Source organism: Halichoeres trimaculatus, unplaced genomic scaffold (genome assembly GCF_033239565.1).
Source record: "Halichoeres trimaculatus isolate MK-OKI-2021-1 unplaced genomic scaffold, fHalTri1.1 fHalTri1_scaffold_3, whole genome shotgun sequence".
NCBI lineage: Eukaryota > Metazoa > Chordata > Actinopteri > Labriformes > Labridae > Halichoeres > Halichoeres trimaculatus.
In genome coordinates this window covers 32226418-32248514 of record NW_027437181.1, presented here as the reverse complement: position 1 = coordinate 32248514, position 22097 = coordinate 32226418, and the positions used below count along the sequence as shown (strand labels likewise).

The 22097-nt window shown below is 40.7% G+C and overlaps 1 protein-coding gene across 1 annotated transcript in view; it reads right to left on the bottom strand.

Moving 5' to 3' along the window:
• The window catches only part of akap13 (A-kinase anchoring protein 13), a 140945-nt gene extending 120992 nt beyond the window's left edge, over nt 1-19953 (bottom strand). The window contains exons 1-3 of the mRNA XM_074666000.1: nt 19871-19953; nt 15556-15599; nt 3392-3545 (exon numbers count right to left, since the gene is read on the bottom strand). Coding sequence (XP_074522101.1) covers nt 3392-3545; nt 15556-15599; nt 19871-19943 — 271 coding nt within the window. The 5' untranslated portion in view covers nt 19944-19953. The remainder of the gene's footprint in view (nt 1-3391; nt 3546-15555; nt 15600-19870) is intronic.
• Between the last annotated feature and the right edge of the window lie 2144 nt (nt 19954-22097).

The window sequence follows — 22097 nt, the reverse complement described above, 5'->3', positions numbered from 1 at the left end:
TTCTGCCAGTCACACTCATCATAGACCAATACGCATCAAGCCACGGTATGACGTAGCGGATTTGGGCCGCTGCTGCTTGTTTGTGAAAGAGAGGCGGGAGCTGCTCTCTGCAGCTCCCGCCTCTCTTTCCTGACTGGTTCAGTTGGAACTCGATCGAGTGAAATCAACGGAGGGCAGCCAGACCGACCTGCAGGATTTCACAATCTGGCAGGTTTGTCTACGCCGGATTTCCGGCACTATGCCGGAGGTCTTCAAGCCCTGAACTCGTACTCTATCAGTCTCCTGTTCAGCTTTCTTCTGCTCTGTCCTCCTTTCTCTTTTTGACGGTTCAGCTCCAGTGTCCACCATAACAACAAAATTAATCCAAGAACTATTTTTCTTCAAGAAAAAGGTCAGATCTTGCTTCTCACATTTTGATGAGCAGCTTAGTGTCATCAAAAGAACTTTTGGTCTGCATGCCATAAATGGATTAGTGACCAGCACAACCAGTGTTGGGCGTAACAAATTACAAAGTATCGTGTTACAGTAGCATAACCAGGGGCGGACTGGCCATCTGGACGTTCTGGAGAAGTCCAGAACGGCCGGTGCTGCCGGTCTACTGACGGCCGGTTCGACCGGTGACAGCACCCCCTACGACAGCGGCGGCCGTCGTCGGGCATAACCGGCCGTTCATACACTAGGCTTGTAGTTCTCAAGACCGGTCTTGGTCTCGAGACCGGTCTCGATGGGTCTCGGACTAACATGTCGGTCTTGGAGGGATTAGAAGCGAACGATATGTCCAGGCACACTGCTGGCTTTGTAGAGCACAACTTTCTATAATGGTCTCTATTATTTTTACGCGCCCTTTGAGTATTTTGTGACAGACGTCTGCGCTCATCCTGTTTGTGACTGCGGAGAAGCAGACGGGACGCAGATGGGCGATCCACATCAATTTACCTGGAGAGAGAGAGAGAGACAGAGACGCGTCGCATGCTTGGGGAGTTGTTTGACTCTTACCTGGGTAAAGTTAAGTCCCATTTTGCATTGTAACTCCCTCTAATCCACAAGTTGAACCCTCTGTTCAGCATAAATCTATCTTTTGATGAGCGAAGCAACATAACGTACCTGCAGATTTGCAGATTTACAGATTTGCGCTGACGTGCAGGGGTGTGTCCAGATATTTTAGAATGGGGTGCCCCGACTTGGGCACTCGCCATGTATGTATTAAAAATACAGGATTGAAAGGATACAGCTTTAACTAATTACATAAATAAATAATTAAATAAATAAATGACAATAATAATAATAATAATAATAATAATAATAATAATAATAATAATAATAATAATAGTAATAATAATAATAATAAACACAACAATAAGAATAATAATAATGATATCATTGAAACAAAAGAAAAAAAATTAAAGGGACTGTGAGGACTTTACAAATAACTTCAAAATAGTTTCTGTGCTATGCCTGATTGTAATACACAGCTTAAAATGAGACTATCAGCTTCAACAACAAATGCTATTTCTCAGCTTCCCAATTTGGTCGGACAGGACTGGATTGATTTACAGAATGTTGAAGTCTTTATGACAACACCACGCCAACTGATGGAGTTCAATAGAGAGAAAAGAGATCTATTTTTTCCTCTGCTCAAAACAATTTCTGTGATTTATTTTGTAGTGATGGTGGACATATTGTATTTGATTGTTGTATTGTTGTTTATCTGTGTGTCTTGTCTGGACTACTGAGTTCCTGCCTGCAAACCAAATTTACCGCAAGGTAGGCTTTAAATAAAGAAACCGGGTCGGGCGGGTCGTGTCAGTGTATGAACGGCCGGTGAGGACGCGTTAAAGTCCAGGGCTGTTTTTCAGTCCCAGTCCGCCACTGAGCATAACTACTATTTGGGGTAAAAAGTAGTGTAACGTGTTACTACTGAAAATATGGTAACAAAACGTAGTTCCTCTTTCAGTTGGGCACAATATTACTTTTCCCAGGGACCTATTTGGCAGCAACACTGCCTCAGCTGCGCGAAGACGCAATAGCAGCAGGTTCTCATTCCACACTGAGGCTGGTACTCTAAACAGAATGCAAAGAGCAGACAGTCATCATGGTATTATTGTTTTCTTGTCAAGTGCTCTGTGGCATTTTTCAAAATAAGGAGCACAAGAGAATGACCCATTATGTCCTCCATAGTATAACTTTATGTAGGCCGATACACGTTTAGGAAATGAGATGGGGTTCTGCCCAAAGTCAAGCACCATAAAAGTAACGTGAAAGTAAGGAGTAATGGAAAAAAAAATTTTTCCATAGAGGGTAACTAAGTAAAGAAAGGGACTACTTTTTCAAGAAGTAATGTGTAAACAGCAAACACTACTTTTTAAAAGTAACTTCCCCAACCCTGGGCACTACCCTGATACTAAAAAATAGCAATTGTCAAATTTTCACAGAATCTGTATAATGTGCATTTATTTCATATCAATGTGGACTTCAATTTCATTGAGAAAGTGCTTTTGAAAAACTTAGATAAACAATCTTTGGTACAATGATACTTTAATTCAATCAGTATTTGTTTTTCCTGAGCTGAACAGTCAACTCAAAACAACAGTCAGTTTGTGAATTACAAGTCACTTTACACCACAAAAACAAGTTTGTTTGTTTGTTTGTTTGTTTGCCATGAGCTTTCAGCTACAGTGTGTTGTGTGGAAAAACATGACTAAAACACCTCTTCCTTTACTACACCACTAATGGTTATCCCAGTGTCACAGCAGATCTGCCTTTTTCGTCCACCTACCATTCATCATGACATATGACCCTTGATTTCTCCACCTTTTGTCATTCTTCTCTCTCACATGAGCCACCATTGACCTCAGCCTCTGACTAACACTCTGAATAAAGTGAAAAGGTGGGGTGTGTTTGAATAACACTGACGAATGAGCCGGCTCCAGAAAAAGAAAAATTAAGACTATTTTTCTGTCTCAAAATCACAACATTGGTTTAAAAAACGGCAGAAAACAATGGATGATATATCGTTCAGTACTGCTATTTTTTCTGCAACTCCTCACTGCATTATGTTTTTCTGTAAGTGATTTGGAGGAAGGATAACACACCCCTTTCTCTCATGATTAACTGAACCAGTCCAAAGGTTTGTGTATGTTTGATCAACCTCTCTGTAAATATCTCATTACGGCTGCAGAGAATTCACCAGAAAAGGAGTCTGCTGCTGTGGTTTAACATTCATGTTGGTTATTTTTTAACCAGCACTGATATCATGGGTTTCTGCAGCCAGACAAACATAATTAAAAATAGATTCAACACGTGCTGGAAGCTGCAGGTGGAGCTGCTCCTCACAGGTCTGTTGGAGGTAACAGTGAGGCTGTAAATCGAGCTGAGGTGCAGGTGAGCTTACCCGGACAAAGGGCCTGCAAGGTGTCATGACTGCTCCTAAGGGTGCTGGTCAGGTGTCTCTGTGTGCTGCCAGCAAACAGGAGGAAATAGTCCACACCCTCATCGTGTGCAGCCAGCTCTTCATCAGAGAGCTGCACTGTGAGAACACACCGCCCCTGCAGATACAGAGAGAGGAGGAAAAACAGGTGGTGGATTAAAGGGGTAAGTTTGCATGACTGCTCAAAGAAAGCAGGAATGGATAACTGTAGAAAGTGTGACTGTGACCATTCTCCTTAAATATTTCCATGCATAAATACTTTTACCTCCACTTTAATTGTATACAGTGCATAAAAAGTTAAAGAGTAATATCACTCACATTTAATAAAGCATGTGATTCACACAACTTAACCAATAAGATTAAATTTAATCTAAATTCTCTTTTACAGTAAACATACTGTATGTTTGTGGGTCTCACGCTGATTAAATCAAAAGCGCTTAGCAGGGGAATCTAATTTCAGCTTATCATTTGAAGGAAAATGCTGATGTCAGATGTGAAATGGAGTCCTTCACAAGCTGACTGGATATCTGTGGGCCAAGTCTACACCCTTAAAAGGTTCACACAAAGAGTTTTCTATGTGCTGATACACACACATACCGTAGGATGTAGATATTCTGGGTTATAGGGGTGAGTATTGGCAAGAGCCTCAGGATATGATACACATCAGTATACTTGGGTCACGATACGATAATGTCATGATATCACAATACTGTGAAATATAAACAAGTATCTATTTAATTGAAAACAGCTTTTCTATTTTGTTGTGGTTGAAATAATGAAAGTCAGATGCAGTGTTTCATACACACTTAACTTGAAAACATGAAGTGAGTCAAGTTTGTCACTTAAACTACTGTGACATTTAACTACTGTGACATTAAACTACTGTGACATTAAACTTACATGTTGCAAAGAAATTATTTGGTGAAAGATGTGGTCAGGTGGTGAAACTGATAAATGTCACTTGGTGTAACCAATGTTACTCATAAAAAAACCTAAGATTGCGCAACACATGACAATGATTATCATATTATCAGTCTACTATCATAGACTGTATAAAACATGGACATAATCTCCCAACGTCACCCGTCAGTTTCTTAAACAGAAAATGAAGCAGGTCGACTATAGCGGCCATATTGGCAGTGGCAAGGGCTTTGCGTACAGCTATAGGGCACCTGTCGGTCACGTGACCCTGAGCTGTGCCTCTGATTGGGCGAGCTTGCGATCTTAATATCCTCTGAACGGCCGAGATAGAAAAAAATTCATCCCCCGTACTGTGTCAATAGTGTTAGACGCTTAGTGTGAGATGTTTTTTGAACCAGGCTATAAATACGTTAATTTCTGCTTTGAAAACTGTTTTTTTGGCTTGGTATATATGTGACTTCCGGCACTTCCGGAGCCAGCCTCAAGCGGACACTCGAGAATTTGGCACTTCCACATTGTCTCATATTCTTAGACCAGAGAAAATAATGATTTTTAGAGCATCAAACCCCACATCATTAAGTTTAGGAGTAAAATGTTTAGAATAGACATTGAGATTATATTTACAATACGGTTTATGGGAAACATACAGTGGAATAGCTCTTTGGCGCCATCTGCTGCAGTGGAAGTGAGGAAGACATATTGTACTTCCAACTCAACATAAATAATTTTTTACTTAAACAAAAATACTGATAATAAGTGTTGTAATATCAATATTTTACCACGGACCAAAATATCACAATAAATTGCTGTATCAATATTTTTCACATCTCTACTGGGTTAACAAGTAAAGTTGACCTTATTTTGTCAGTTAAGCGGAGATCCACACTGAGACTATTGACATAAACACAAATCCTCGTAATACTCTCCAGTTCTGAAACTCAAACAGCTGCACCGGTTTGACCAGCTACCTCAGTTTATGCCTTCTTCTTTATGTAATGACAGTTTGTAAACAGTGTTCAGGTGTCCTTCAACCACTCCGTGTTAAGTTGTACCACATGACAACCTGGCCCTGTCTCTGTTCAGTACTGCTATTTCTGAGAGTTTTTCCATACCAATACCAATCTCAGTTTCAGCCATCAGCAAGTGCTCTGTTACACTGCAGGTGATCTCACCACTTCACCTGAGTTTCTCTGAATTCAGAGTTTCCCATCAGCAAAAAGTTTCATGGTCTCTGTTATTGCTGTTGTTGCTGCTGTTGTTCTCTGGTATCAAATAAGTCACAGTTCCAAGGAAGCTTTGCCTATATTCAGACCCCTAAATGGTCCCTTGGGGGACATGGGGAAATCCAGAAGAAAATTACCAACACATCTCAGACATTTTTGAAGACCGTCGCCCAAAACGATATCTTCAACAGATGATAAAAAAGTAGCCATTTCTCTTTTCAGTTGTCATTGAAAGTATAGCACAAGAGCCCCGTTGAAGGAGAAGTCACTACTGTTTCATGGGGTGTTGCTTTAACAGTTTCACCTACATTAAAATGGAGCAATCTGTGATTCACAGTCAGAGAAGTTTAATTCCAGAAGATGAGACAAGGCAAGTGTTACTTTAAGTTGAGGCCTGATCCTTTTCTCCTGAGCACAGGATCACAAGTACTTCACAAAAACCTGGATTTAAACCAGAACAGGTCTTATTTGGGATTTCCACACAGTTTGGAAATCAGTGCTGAAAGCTATCACAGAGTAACATTGGGAAACACAATCAGTGTGTTGGGCTCTTATTGACAACAGACTCCAGCAGCCTGACAGAGCAGAGTGAGGTTCAATAAACCAATCACTCAGTCTGCATAATAAAAGTTGGCCCTAACAAAGATGGAAGGAAAGCTGTTTAAGATTCTGAACCAGCTCAGCCGTCACTGTTCAGACCAACGTCATGTTTAGGGATGGGTATCTTTCACATCAGAAATGATATGGTACAGATGCCCGGTACCTGGCAATCGGTATTGGTACTCAGTGGTACCAGTTTTCTGTACTTTTTGTGTTTATGTAGTAATTCTTGTGATTTTAATGGTGAAATCTTTTTTTTTTAATTCAAAATATTTATTCTTTGATACATAGCCTACTTTTCCACTCCCTCACAGTCACAAAGATGCATTTAGGTACCTAAACATGGTGCCTTTCGATTTCATGTGAATCGATACCCGGTACTTTTGACAGAATTTGGTCGGTACCTATAAAAGTACCTAATTTAAAATAGAAATTTCCTTAATTTTGGGGGATCGGTGATCGGTGATCAGGGATCGGTGATCGGCCCATCCTTACATCCATCCATCCAAACTGACCTTAAATACCTTCAGTGAGGTCTGACAGCCAGCCTTTGTTGCTTTTTGCCCTGAGTCCTAAAACTCAGGACACTTTATTGGTTGTTTAAGTTAAAACAAAAAGATCTTATTGCTTCACAGGTGTTGTTCAATGATTTCCAATAAAATAAGATAAGAACATTGAAGGTAAATGCTGTCAGTTATAGAAAATAAAAAATAAAAATCACATTTGGCCCAAATCGGTATCAGCAGGTCAAGCTTTTTAAAGATCGGGGATTGGCCAGAAAATTGTGATTGGTGTACCCCTAATGCCTAGTCATGTTCAAACCAAAAACAGTCTGATGCTACAAAGAGTTTTAATGAAACTTGACCTAAATCTATATCTGCTTGCATAAGGAATCATAAGCTACTTGTATCTGCTTTGGACTTACAAATCTGAAAGATGTGTCAATCAGAGCAGCTGATTTCCAGTAAAAGACAGTAAGCTGTAGGTTCTGGTTTCCATTCATGTTTCTGCTTTTTGAGTAAATTTGATTTAATAGTCACACGGTGGCATGAATGTTTTCACAAAGGTTTATTCTGAACTGTGTAAATAATGTTTCTTTTGTGTCTGATTGTAAAGCAGCTGAGGGACTTTAAAACATAATTGTTGTTGTTTCTCTTTTACGGTGAAAAGGGTTTTAATTAAAGTTTGTTGTGAAAATGTACTATTGAATTTGCTCTCATTCAAAGACAGTGTAATGAAGCCCTGAATGACTTTAACATTGTTTACTAATGTTTTCATAATAAAGATTAAATTGGGTCCCTGTCCCAGATGGTGGAATATGTAACAGTAATTAATCTGAAACAACATTAGCAACAGGAACAACTAGTGGATGTAAAAGAATCTGGGATCAGACCTGCAGCAGAGTGGCTTAAAAAGAACAGAATAGATATAAATCTGTGATCTAGTCAAATTAAACCAGAGGAAACCTTCGGCACCAGTTTTTATTATTATAATTAGTAATTTTAAGAACAAATTTTAACTTAGAATACATTCATGCATGCTTTTCTGAGCCACGCTGTATTAGCTTGATAACATAATGTGTTTTGTCACTGTCTGAGTTCTTCAAAGTTTATTGAGCAGTTTGCCTCTTTTCCAAAAGACAGTAGTCTTTGTTGTGGCGGGAGCGTTGGGGGAAAGAAGTGGAATCATCCGAGGACAGACTGAGGAGTAGGAGAGGCAACAAAACAGAGATATTGTTCAAAATTAGCTGTTTTCCACTGGGGGACTGAGCCTGATGACACCAAGGAGGGATAATGGGACATTTCATCCCACTCTATCTGAGAGTCTGGATCTTTTCAGCAGCACGGTCAAACATGAACAGCCTGAAGTAGCAGGAAGTGAAGGCTGCCGCTGAGGTGAGCTTAACAGTCGGGGTTAAAGGTGCTTCCTCTCCCTCTTATAAAGTGGCAGCCTCAGGCCCTTGTTCCATACAGGAGGGATCAGTGGGTTGACAGCAGCAAAGCTAACCAGCAGCCTTGGCAAGTCTATGTTTGGCAAGCTGCTGCTGCTGCTGCTGAGCAAAGTGAGGGAGAAAAATGTGTTCAAAGGCGACTACACAGTCCAGAGGCCACAGGAAGAGAAACAGCCTGCAGGTACTTTCTGAGAGCCACGACTAAACACACTTGCAGCATGAGGGATGCTGGCTTTGCTTCACCATGCTATGCAGGGGGAGCCTCCACTTTAACATGCCGAGCAGAGACTGGGGCGTAAATGAGTTGTAGATGGGTGGAAGCCAGCAGGCATGACATTCCCTCCATTAAAAACTCATCTTTTATCCCCAGACCAGACTGAAAATTAAGCTGTGATAACACTCAACTGATTGGTGACTCAGTGGATTTGTGAGTTTGCACTTCATGTGAAAAAGAAAATGTATTAGTGTGGAATACGTTCCACATCTTCACTGTGAACAAAAGAAAACCAGAGAAGGAAATGGTTTTCTCTGTGCTGCTGGAGACGTTTGGTAAATCATATCAGGCACTAAGTCATCCAGCTGGAATTGGCTCTTTGGCTGCTCAAATGATTGTTGAGGGCTCCAGTATTGCTTTATTTAGTCAAAATTAATATCATATCTCCATAAACAACATCATAAACTCCTGCTGTCTTTGAATGCGTTTGACTGATTGAGTTAAGTTTTAGAATGATGTCTGTATCATGTGTCTTCACTCCACCAGGGCCTCAGGAGTTTGATGGCTTATGAATTCAAATTGATTTAGATGGAAATAGTGACACTGGAAAGACAATAGGACATCCTCTGAATGAGACCATTGTTGTCCTTTGTGGAGGCAAATGTGTTGGCAGGGGGTGGAGGTGGAGACACAGGGATGAGAAACATCTGCAGGAGATGCTGGAAGCACAGCTGGACAATGAGAGACACACAAACTGAAAGTGAACACTGCTGAGTGGAATGGGAACAATAAAACAGTTTTCATGTGATGCACATGTTTCTGGTTTGATTCAGAAACAGGAAGTGTGTCACGAGCACAAATGGCAAATGTGTTCCCAACCTAGCATAGCAGCGTGCTCTCTGCTGGTAATAAGTGCTTAACAGAGTGACCTGCTGGGGTATTGACCTGCTAATCATGGGGCTTCAACAGCGAACAGGCAGCATCAAAAGAACAGCTGGAGGCGATGAACCCAGCCCCCTTTCTTTTTAAATATGCATGTGTGAGTGTAGCCTTCCTACACTCTGCTACAGAGCTGGGTTCAACCATCAAGTTAAGGACGGGGGGTATGTGAGGTCTTACAGTCAGCTTCATAAAGCAGAAGCTCCCAACTTTAAATTACGTTTTATGCCTCATGGATATAATTTCAACTTCTGGCAGCACAATCTAATTTTTCCTTATCTTGAGCTCCACCTAACTGTAAAAATAAAATATGATAGCACCTCTGAAGTTGTTTTTCTCTTTAGCTCCTGAGTCCAACAAGCAAACCTTTCACCCTTTTATCCAGCCCTGTTCCCTGGAAACGTTATATCTTCACAAACAGACCATGAACAGCACCCTGAATTTGATGTTCTCTAAAAAGCTTATAAAAAAGTTAAAGGTTTACAGCCACACTTGCCTTCCTGTATGATTCATACCTGCTGGCATTTACAAATACTGTAAGAGTTTTACTGGTGACAGAAGTGAAGAGTGGCAGATGCTTTTCTTGGAAGCAGGATAACTCACATTTTTTCACTCACATAACTCACCCAGAAATGTTCCCAATGGACAACGCAGAGGACAATTTACTGCAATCTTACAAATGTTCTAGCAAAATTTAAGTGACGGACCCATTAAATCAGCTCTGGTTTGCAGATTACTCTGACATTTAGCAAAGAAAAGCTACAGATGTTCTTCTGTTCACAAAGGCTTGTAGCATCCAGAGCTCCATCAGTTTCTGCTGCAGAGCATCGTGTTGCTGAGGTCACAGGTTCCTTCACCACCGTCATGTGTCTTGTGTCACACACTGAACCTCTACCTGCTCATTTCATTGTAAGACACAGTGGAAAACACTGTCTGCTGAATGTCAGGAATGTAAATAGCATGTTTACACGCATTCAAAACAACAGAGCTGCTCTCTGTTATTGAAAGAAGACTTTTTAAAGAGCTTCTACTTACATCCTCAAAACAAATAATGCATCCTGCTCCTTCCTCTGAAATAAATCATTTATTTAAACAAGGGCATCCTCATTAGTTTAGGATGAAGTTACACTACATGAGCAAAAAGGCCTTGACCTTTACATCCTGTTTGTTTCTTAAGCTCTGATGTTGAAACTTGGACTTTGCTAATCCTCACTTTTAGTCATCCAACTTTCAGTCCTTTTAATGTGCATTTTTAAAACCTATCTCACAATTAGGAGCAGACTACTTAACCTCTGTGAGCTATCTCACAGAGAATGGCTGCTTGAAGTGTCAGAAATCTGAAGTCTAATGAGGCCTGACGGCCCGCCTGGATCCTCTGAAGAGTCCCACTGTAAATCACTGATAAGGTTGTCTGGCTGGTTAATGTGTGAGCCACTCCAGCCTTTAGACACACACACACACACACACACACACACACACACACACACACACACACACACACACACACACACACACACACACACACACACACACACACACACACACACACACACACACACACACACACACACACACACCCTCTGACTAATCTCATTTCCCGTGCATCTTCCTCATGGCCTCTGGACACTCACCGAGGAGCGTCCCCCTCTGACACACGCCTACAGGCAAAATATGAATTATAAATGTACGATTGGAGAACATGTATTTTTTGTTAGGGCTCACTAGGTTCAATGTAACATGAAGTAAAAGCCTAAAAATCTGGGTGAAAATTTGTGAATTTCATACATTTGTACTTTTGTTAAACTCTTTATCGAGTGCTTTCTGTAACTGTTGTTCAGTCAGGCTCAGGAATCCAACCTTTACCAAACCAAACAATCCAAGCTGACCTCAACAGCACACAGTGATTTTTTTACTGCCTTTTTTTAATGGTACGCCCTCTGCCAGCAGCACGTTGTCCAAGTCAAGTCACCAAAAGGTTGAGTTGGACTTTAGTCTGGAGTCTCTTTAGTCCCTGCCTCAGTTCATGAATTAAATTCCCTTTACCAAAGTATTCATGATGCCTTTTCAGAGCATCCTGCTGCTGAAAAAGTAAATGCAGGTGAACACGTCATTCCTTTGCTCAGAACTGACTAAATCTAAGTAACAGAAACAAGAAAAATCTGAACAATAACTCATTCAGAGCTCTAGCCGTAGTCTCACAACGTCTAATTTACTAGAGTCAAACTTTAATTCCACTCATCTGTGCCCAATTCCAAATGAAGTCACGGGTCCTGAAATAGCAAAACTTGAGCTGTGCTTTAGTCTTAGGGGCCGTTTACACAACAACGGTTTAAGCCTGAAACGCAAAATTGGTTGCATTTCAGCTTCACACACAAAAACAGCCGACCTAAAACGCAAACTTTTGAAAACGGCCTCCAGAGTGGAATTTTTCTGAAACGCTGCCGACATCGTTGCCACGTAAACAGTTTTCAGAGGAAATTACGAGCGTCGCAGACTACCATGTTGTGCTTGTACTGCTGAATCTGCTGACTGTCTTCATACAAAATGTGCATCTGTTGCTCCACCTCTGCATTTAGTATTCACCAATACACCAGATGATCAGCTCAACTCTACTTCAGTGGAGATCTACCAAAAACGGACTCTGGACAAGACAGTTATAGCACCACCTACGGGCCTGGCATGCTTACTACAGCGTTCATAGACCCTCAGCGTTTACGTGTAAACTCAGATTTTTTTTCATTGGGTTTTAGTGTTTTTGGATGAAAAGTTGTGTAAACAGGGCCTTAGTCCTGGGGTCAAGAACGGCAGCATTGGTCAATCAGCTGTGAGGCAAACCGTTAAAGGAGAAAAAAAGAGGTGGTTTTCTCAATGCTAAAAGCTAAAACAATAACAACAATAAATATCCAGCTATAATAAATAAATAAATATTTGAGTACTTCTTGAATAAAGTAGCACACTTGCTCCAGGTATAAAAGCTTCATTCACAGCTTCAGGTAATAGGGGTCATGACATTTCAGGGTCGTCAGGTGCATAGAGCTCCACTCTAAGTATCCTGCGATGACAACCAAGAACTTGAGCCACAAAGAAAACCTTTCAGCAAATAAGTTGACCCTCAGCAGACGTAACAAGCTTTGGATAGGGACAAAGAATAAGACAGGGGATTTGGAGCTGCTGGGATAACCTCTGCAGGGTGGCTGCCACACTCTGTGACACGGTGGGTAGATCAGTTATCTGAGAGGAGCTCAGCCACGAGCTGCACCTTCTCCACCTGAACCCTCCATCCACTGGTGAGACGGCCACCCAGGTGTTCCCCTCATAGGGAATCCACAGTATGGTAAATGGACTGTGCTTATAAGGGACTTCTTAAAATTTTGACCCATTTAATTTAGCATATTATTATTATTACTTAAAGCATTTGGTGAAGTGGATGGATGTGTCTTATTAAAAAGTAAACACTTGCTTTACAAAACATGAATGAAATGACTTTAGAGAAATCAGATATGGAGCAAACACTTTTCATCAAACACCGTGACGAGAAAATACAAACTTTATTGTGTGCTTGTTGTTCAATGCACACACAGTATAAAGCACCTCATAATTCTCTGTTTTTGAGGGATTACCTCAGTTTTTATAAAGACAGGTAAGCTTGGCCTAAATCACCACTACACTACATCTCTATTCCAGGTCTCATAAATATCTATTATCTTTTATTCATTTACATATTTAAATGATAGGGGTGTAACGGTACTCAAAAATCATGGTTCGGTACATACCTTGGTTTTAGGGTCACGGTTTGGTACATTTTCGGTACAGTATGGAACAACGCAAAACCATTTGCTTGTTTAGCATGTTTATTAAACCAAAAACTTGCCATTATACAGCGAGGGGGGAGGCTCTTCAAGCTCTGGTTGGTCGTTAGCAGCAGCCATGATGCACAATTCAGACACAAGCTCCTGTGGCTACTGAAGCTCTTTGATATTTATCTTCTGATTGGCTCACCTTGAGACGTCACGTCCACATGATACGCACATGATCGCAAAGTGCTTTCCTCATGAATATTAAAACGCCTTCCCTGCTCAGCCAATCATAGACAAGTACTCACGTGAATATTAAAGAGCCATGTGCAGCGGTTAACGTAAACTTACTGTACTCGTTCAAATACAGCACTGTACCAAACCCAACAGCCTTATGGAGCGGTTCGGCACGGATACATGTACCGTTACACCCCTATTAAATGATATTGGAAATACAATGAAAGAATGTGATGAATTAGCTAAACTGACACATGAACTGGGCCTGAGTAGAGTCAAAGTTTATTTTAAGTTTATTTAAGTAAATACACAGGCAGATTTAAAATTATACTTTCTATTAATTGATGAATTATAATATAGAGTCATGTTTGGAATCAATTATTTATTATTATTCATACTCCTTAGTTTTTATGGGTTTATTAACAGTTACAAGTTTTCTAAGATTACTGTTAAAACTCTTCCAAATTTTACAATTCTACCTATGTAAAATTATAAACACGGTCTGAAACATACCTTATGCTACTTTACCTTTACCGTGATTTACTGGGCTTTGAACTTTGTTTGGTATGAAATAACTCTAAAGAAAAAAGCCTCCATGTGTCTGACTTTGCTGATCAAGTACACAACAAATTCCAACAAAAAAAAAATTCTGTTTGATCTCCCCTTGTACTTCTTCCTGTGAAACATTGCTGGGGATAATGTAAACAATGACTTTTAATCCTGCTTGATTTAAATCATTTAATCGGATCTGTGACCTGATGACAGCGGTGACGGGCATTAAAAAGAGGTATACAGATAAAGTCAGGGTTTTGGCTGGTGGTTTGGTTGTGGCATTGCTTTTAAAGTAAGTGTAAGAGTCTGTTTTACAACAAGGTGAAAGCTCTCAAAATTGTGTCAAAGTAAAAGACTTGACTAATTTGTTCATGCTATCTTTACCAAGCTGTTTGTGTATAGCCTGAACAGAGGACAGTCAGCAGAGCAATAAAGGTATAAATGTTTCTCAGTCAGCAAACATTGAACATTCAGTTGATTTGCATGCAGTCAGAAGTTGCTTTCTGCTCTTTCTGGCCCTGCACACCCTTACTGTAGTTTTCAGTTATTACGGTTAATTAGACCGGTTCTCAGGTTAAGGACAGGCGGAGCTGTTCCAGGAATTACATGAGCTGACCTGGCTCCGTATACAACACTAATAAGGATGATACAGGTGTAAGTATCCGCCCTAACAGGTGTAACAAACACACCTTCAGGCACATCGACTCAGAGAGGAGGAGGTGTGTGATCCAACAAAGTGAAAACACCTGTGTGGGCGGACTCATTATGTGAGGGGAGGAAAATGTGTGTGCACGGCAGAAACAGCTTTCATGGCCTAATCCCAATCTCCTTGCATACATGTTATATTACAGGGAACCCATGCCCCTGGTAGGCAATAAAAGTCCACATTCTTTGCAAACTCTTATGGAGAATTCCTCAGAAGACAATTCACTGCAAAATAAAAAAATGTGCAGGCATCTGTCTCTGTTGCTCATTAAATGCTTCCAGTAAGATCACCCGTGTTGTGGTGGTATAAAAAATGTTTAGGCAAAAAAAAAAAAAAAAAGTGTTTTGAATTTTTATTTTATTTTTTTATTTATTAAGACATCTGCAGGAGGGGCAAAACCCTCCCTTGTCCCTGCAGCTCCTGGTCTTGGGATCTCCTGCGAGGAGTTTGCAGGCTGTCTCCAGGTTTCCTCCCTCAGTCCAAAGACACACTCGTTAGGTTAATTAGTGACTTTTAATTGCTCCAGGGTGTCATAATGAACACTTGTTTATCACTGCACAGGCATTCTGTCCAGGGCGTACCCTGACTGCAGCCTGATTACAGCTGGGATCAGCTTCAGCCACCCACAACCCTGAATGGAATAAGCAGTATAAATAATAGACAAGTAGATATTTGTAAAGGTTGAACAGTAATGGATTTTCTGAGTTTTGATAGTTTTCTAAAATATATAAACACTGTAATTTGAGCCACCATTACACAGTGCAGGTGGGATTTTTTATCATTTAATGGCCTATCTTGTATCCAGGCAACCTATGATGTGATGAAAGCGTGTCCTATTCTTCATTTCATACTATGTCGAGCCTTCATGGACTCACATACGCACACACAGCAGGCTCAATACCATTAAAGCCCTTGACAGCTCAGTGCTGAGGCTTAATAGTGGAGACTGGGGTTAGGCCTTTGTATTTCTACCATGAGTGGCGATACTTACATATAATGGAGCTTGCTGAGGGTTGAGTTTCATGTCCCTGGACACTGTAAGGAAAGAACAGAAGAGAAAAGAGGAGAGGTTAGAGCTTTGTTTGGATGTAATTCCTATATTATTTATTCCTTGGTTGTCTTGGATACATTTTTCTTTATGACATAATACCCATTACAATGGTGAGCTATTTCTCTACACCTGCCATGTTCTGATTCAATAAATTCAGGATTGATTCCATAAGTAAAATTGAGATAATCAATGGAAACTAGTTCAGAACAGTTCACCTCTGCTCGGTGACACTGTGGTTAAAAAAATATGTTAGCATCCTCAAATGACCCTTCCTCTGGGGTCTGTCTCACCCTGTCCACTACAACAAACTGCTCATCAAACATTATATCATCATCATACATATCAACCAGCTTTCCTGTCATGTGACTTAGTTTCCATTATGATCGTATTGCTTAACATTGGTGAACAGTGACTAAAATGCTAATTTTAGTTAGCATGCTAACGCAGCAGCCAAACAACATGAATATTTTTAATAGTGGATCCGGTCCTTGTGACAGTTAAGGAACAGGTGAGAGGTACTTATGGTTACAAATAAGAGAGAAGAAAGAAGGAGCGCTGAATGAGGAGAGTTTAATGTTAACTCAACCAAAACAGGCTGATAAGAGTCCATCACCAGGGATCACTGACTGCTCTGGAATCAGTGGTACTGTTACTTAAAAACTGTAAGCTCATCATTTTGACTAAAAAAAAAATGAATAAATAATTTTCAAAAAAAATTAGTATATTCTTTTAAATGATATTTTTTTGCCAACATGTTTTGCCGGGTAATTTGCATGAGGGTCTTGTCACACATATGGAACAAGATATCCTACAGCAATAAAGAGTTCTTAGTTGAATTTTTGCCCCTTTAAAAAGTAGACAGCAACAACATATGACAAAAAATCTATTTGATTGAACGAATGCAACAGGAATGGTGCAACTTTATCATGATAGTAGGGCTGCACGATTATCGCAATCGCAATGTCAGCACATGCAATTACGTAATCGCAAAAGAGGATATCGCAATCGCAATTGCAATGTCAGCATATGCAATTCAGATTTTTCTCCATGATAACCAAGCAAGTCTGTAGACTCATCATGACACAACTTTTTTTTATTAAATCGCAAGCACAATCGCAATCGCAATATTGTCCACCTAATCGCAAATCGCACCTTTTCCCCAAATCGTGCAGCACTACATGATAGCACAGTTTCTAACTTCTAAATCAAAAGAGCAAACAGTTAGCCATCTTCTTTCAATAACATTTGCATTCCTCTAACCTGAGGTGAAATACTTTTCTATTTCACATCTAAATTCTTCTCTAAACTCAGCAGTTAGTCACTGGCTGCGTGTTTTCTGGTATTAAGTGTGCAGCCGTATTAGATCTTTTAACTAAAGCAGCTGACTCCCTGACCCTTTCGTGTAACAAGGAGTCATTTGGCCTCAGAAGAAGCTCTAGTTAATCAACCCTGTGCTCTTTACCCAGCTACACAGATGAGGAAGTCAGGGACAAGCACAGCACATTTAGTAGGTACATGTAGGTATAAAATGTGCTTCATGGCTGCATGACGTAAAAACTACATCCATAATATTAATGTTTTGTGATGCACGCCACTGAATGAATAATAATATCATTGGACATGATCAGTCCTGTATTACTGCATCTTATTCAGCAAAACAAACTTCACCAGTGAACAAAGTATCAGAAAACAGTGTTGGATTTTGTTTGCAGAGAATGCACGTATATATAATCAGCAGCAGCATCAGAACATTGTTGTTGACAAGGTGATAGTTAAGCTTGACCCTGGCTGCAGTCCCAACACTCAGCGGGAGGTTAATAGTGCATGAGTACAGAACAGACACACACTGAATCACATGCAGGACCACACACACACTCATCATCGAGCCACAACTGCCAAATCTCCATTTGTGCCTGTTTATCCAAAGACAGGCGCAGAGGTGATGAAATATTTTGTGCACTCCTGCCTCCTCCAATCACCTGTTGATGTTTCACCGAGCAAAACAAAAGCATATGGTGCAGCATTGAAACAAACTTTTATGCTTCTTCTGTGTGACTATTCAGGAAGATCAGCTAACAGGATTTACCGACTCATGTTCTCGTTTGATTCTCTACTCCTTGTCTGGGATGCAGAAGTCAAAGCCGTTTTCTGGGCACAGGGTCAGGAGCAGCGGGTGTGTAATTACATCCAAACAAACATACTAAAGCTACAGACTGGAGGACAAATGGATTGGAAACCTTACTGTTGAACTTTCTTCGAGACATATTGGTGTGCTTGCATTCATCAAGGAGTCTGGGGACCAGTCGGATTTGAAGGCCTGCATGCTTCTCAGTTATTTGCAGAGACAATTTTCTTTTGTTTGCTGTTCCCTGGCACTAAAACAAGTCCTTGCTGCTGGCCTCAGTGGTCAGCAGTGCATTAATCACATGAACTCCACAGCGGGGGAGGCGGCGACAAAAGGCCAGGACCTAATGAGTTCAGCCGAAAAACACCAAAGGAGTCAATGTTGGACTCGACAGAGCGCTGAAGCGAGGCAAGGCCAATTCACTTTCTGCAGCCCAATCCAAACATTTTTCCTCTTTTCTGCTAAATAAATAGGCTCGAGGGAGAATTAGGCGGATCAGGTAAGGGGATAATCAGTAGCTCTAATAATACTCTGGAGTCTAATCCGCTTGCCTTAAGTGCACTGGGCCAGAGACCAGCTTTTTCACCACATGCATGACTTTGACTGATAAGACTGCTGCATAATGTCCCCAATATGCCCACCAGTTCCTCTACTTTCTTGAAACTTGTATATTTTTTACCCGTTTGTCTCCTTTTGAGAACCCCACTGTGCACGAAACGGCAGAGAGGTGGCTCTAGCGCTCCTACAGGCCTCACTGACATCATTGTTGACTTTAGCGGGTGTTAAGTCTCAGACATTTTTTTCAGGCAACATCTTTGTGACCACGGAGTGACCTAACCTGTTGCATAACCACACAAGAAAAAAAAATATTTGTGAGGAAGTCAGCGCATTGCTGCATTCACAGTTCTCACAGCTGAGGATAGAGTTGATAACATTTACTTACAGAGAGACGCTTTCTGTGCCCTTTATCGGCTCTCTCCTGCTTTACATTCACCACACATTCACACCTGGCAGCTCAACACAACAGCTCAGTCTGCAGCTGTAATGATCTCCTCTTCACAGTTGTTAAGGGAATGGAGGCTTTTGTTGTATCCTGATTTTCCAACCAGTCAGTCTGAATGCTCGACAGCCTGGATGCACAAAGATTTATACTGCTATCTTCAACGTTTATCTTTTAAAAGCTCTTTTAATAGTCTTTTTTCATGTTGAGAAACATAAAAAATTATAATCTGCTGTTTTCAATACATTTCTTTGTTGATATATTTAATTCACTGATACATTGTAGTTATTTAGAAGGAATGCTTATCAAAACTTAAAAACCTAAAATTAGACAATCGGTACGTTCATGTAGGGATAGACCGATTATTGGCCCAGGCCGATTATCGGGCCAATATTTGGAATTTTGAGGCATCAGCCTTTTTTTTTTAATCCAACAGCTGATATGAAACCCATTCAAAACTGTGTTGTTTTGGCTCTGATGCTTCTCTGCACAGAATTTCTCCCTGTCTACACTATGGAAGCCCTGGATGGTCATTTAAAATCAGTCATGTAAAACCAAACAGAAAATTAATTTGACTGCATTACATGCCTGTAAAAGGCAGCACAAACTCAATTTTGTCCAGTTTTATTGCAGTTACATAGAAATTTTGGAAGTCTTTATTTACTGTAGAAAACTTTAGCTATTTATCTTTAAATTTTCATTTAACTTTATAAAATATGCCGCTCAGCCTGGGAGCTATTTAATGAAAATATGCTTGAAGGCATTTGAATGGAGTTAAGTTTTGGAGTTTGTATTGTTCTCAAGTTTTTATGCCAATATTTTCATTTTGAATGAAAATGATTATAAAATGAATATCCGCTTCAAATATTGGTTATTAGCCTCCTTGACTACAAATAATCAGTATCGGCCCAAAAAATCCATATCGGTCTACCTCTACTTTCATGCGTTACAAACATAAACTTATTTCATTAGTTGGATGAAAACTAGAGATTCAAGCCACATGTTGACATGTTAGTTCAACTAAAATCAACCTGGTTTGGATTTCTCAAAGTAAGGCAAACAGATTGAGGTAATGCTGTGAAGGATCAATTTTCTCTGCGTGTACACACCTCAATTGAGTCCAAACTGACCTAGGCTTTCTGCACAGGCTCCACAGTTTGCACGCCAGGCTTTAAATCCAGGAGTCGAAGAGCATGAATGCATAAAAGGACAGCTGGTAACAAAACAGGAGTAGAAGAGGAAGAAAGGTTAGCAAGACAAAGCTATCAATATGTTGAGAGGGCTGTTTGGTTACATCGCTACACGCCAACACACAGCCAGTTTGTTTTGGCAATCTTTTTTTGTTGATTGTGTAGTAACGGGTCAACCAGGAGAACCCTTTATCAATAAACCAACCTTCACATAGCGCTTGTATCCAGGGACAGCAATCTAATCACATCACCTGACCATGCTGTAACCACAACTTAGCATCTCAACTCACTGACTGAGCATTTAGTTGCCAAACTCACTACCTGCTGAAACCAGCCATCTTATTAGTTCTCTATGATGACCAGGTCTTTCTAGGATTTTCCCTGCAATGTGACAAACGGGGGGAAAGTTGCTGTTTTCATCCATCACATCACCAGTTACCAGTTTCACTTCAGTCTCTGTTTGTTTGAGCACAGGAAACCATGGCAATCCAATCTTTTGTTGATGTTGGAGCTAATGAATGTTGAGCAACAACTACAGTTATTTAAAGAAGAGCAGAGGAGAGACGAGAGATGCCAAAACAAAACCAATTCCTGCCAATCTACTGTTGCTAATGAATCACAAAAGGCTACTATGTCAGCAATAATTACGTTTTTGGTCAGGTAACGAAGGATGATATGATCATATTAATTAAGAACAAATGCCTGAATGATTGTCATGTCAGTTGGATGCTTGACCTCCTTCAGAGGCTGATGCTCAGGCTCTTTTTTTGTTGTTGAAAGCTTCACAGCCAGCGTGTATTCAGTGTTTTTCTCAAGCAGTCTGCCAACCACTTTATGTCGGGGCCGTACCAGAGAGGTGGGATTCAACCAAACAACAAATCAAACCTAAACAATCTGCCGAAGAGGAAACAAGCTGTGTGGAGCTGCAGAGTTCGGTGTTCAATCTGTGTGCATCACTGCAAGACATTCTTTCACAAGACAAGGACTCATCTGTTTCTATTCACAACTGACAGCATCCCTCAATAGCAGCCAGCCTGCTGCTTGGAGTCTATCTGACTGCATGACCGGTTGGCCTCACATCCATATAGTACAGTGAGGCTGACAGTTTAAGAGTTCCTGCTGGGCAGCAACAATCATTCTGAATGAGAACGGGGAAATTCCAAAATATCAACATCTGAGGGTAATTCAGAGCTCCCGCGGTGGATAATACAGAAACTCTCTGACCCTCAACTCTGTCTGCAGATACCAGCTCCAGGTTTTACCCTGTAACAAGATATCTGTGTGCGTGGACCTGGACTTGTAGGTCAGGTTACAGAGAACATGTTGGATGAAAATAAGAAAAATTGGAGACACTCAGGAGATGAGGAGATGAGAAAAAAAAAATCATGCCGTGTTGTCATTTGTCATAAACTATTTATCAGCCGCCAGTTTCATAAACAAGATGGGTAAATAAAAACTGTGTTAGCCATGCAATTCAAAAAAGACCTGCACCCAACAAAGTAACAGAAGAACCTTGAGAAATTACATCCCCTAAGCTCACCCCTCAGCCACCCGACACCTGCTTATGGAGATTACACAACCCATTAACTCCACCTAAAACACTGGCTGCAGCCTGCCTTCTGCCAAGCTCCTTAACATCTCCATTATGGCAGAAAATGCTTTTCAGCTGCTGCTAAAATTCAATTTTCCTCCTTTGCAGGAAAGAAAGCCATGAAGAAGCAGAGCATCAACCATGTTCAAATGTACAGTGGTTACAAATGAGCCGAAAAATCAGGAGACAAAAGCCCCACAATGCCGGGATAGGCGAGGTGATTTACCAAGTCTGGGCTGTGAATGGACATTTCATAGCGTCCACAGGTCCCCTTGCTATCAGAATAAGCCATAATAGCCATGTGACTGCAGCGTGAATGGAGGGATGAATAGGATTAGCTTCACCAGTCATTAATCAGAGCGTCTCCTACACCCTCTCCAGTGATCAGCTGAGGATTCCCAAACTCCTCCACATGCACAGGACAGACCGTGACCATGGCGTGTTACCTGACATAAGTCTGGCTTTCAGCTTCTTGTACATCCATATGTGTTGTCTTTGTGTGTGAGAGGGTTTTACTGGAGTAGAGCGATCCCTTTTGTTGGTCACCAGCCTGCCATCACACATGATTCGATAATC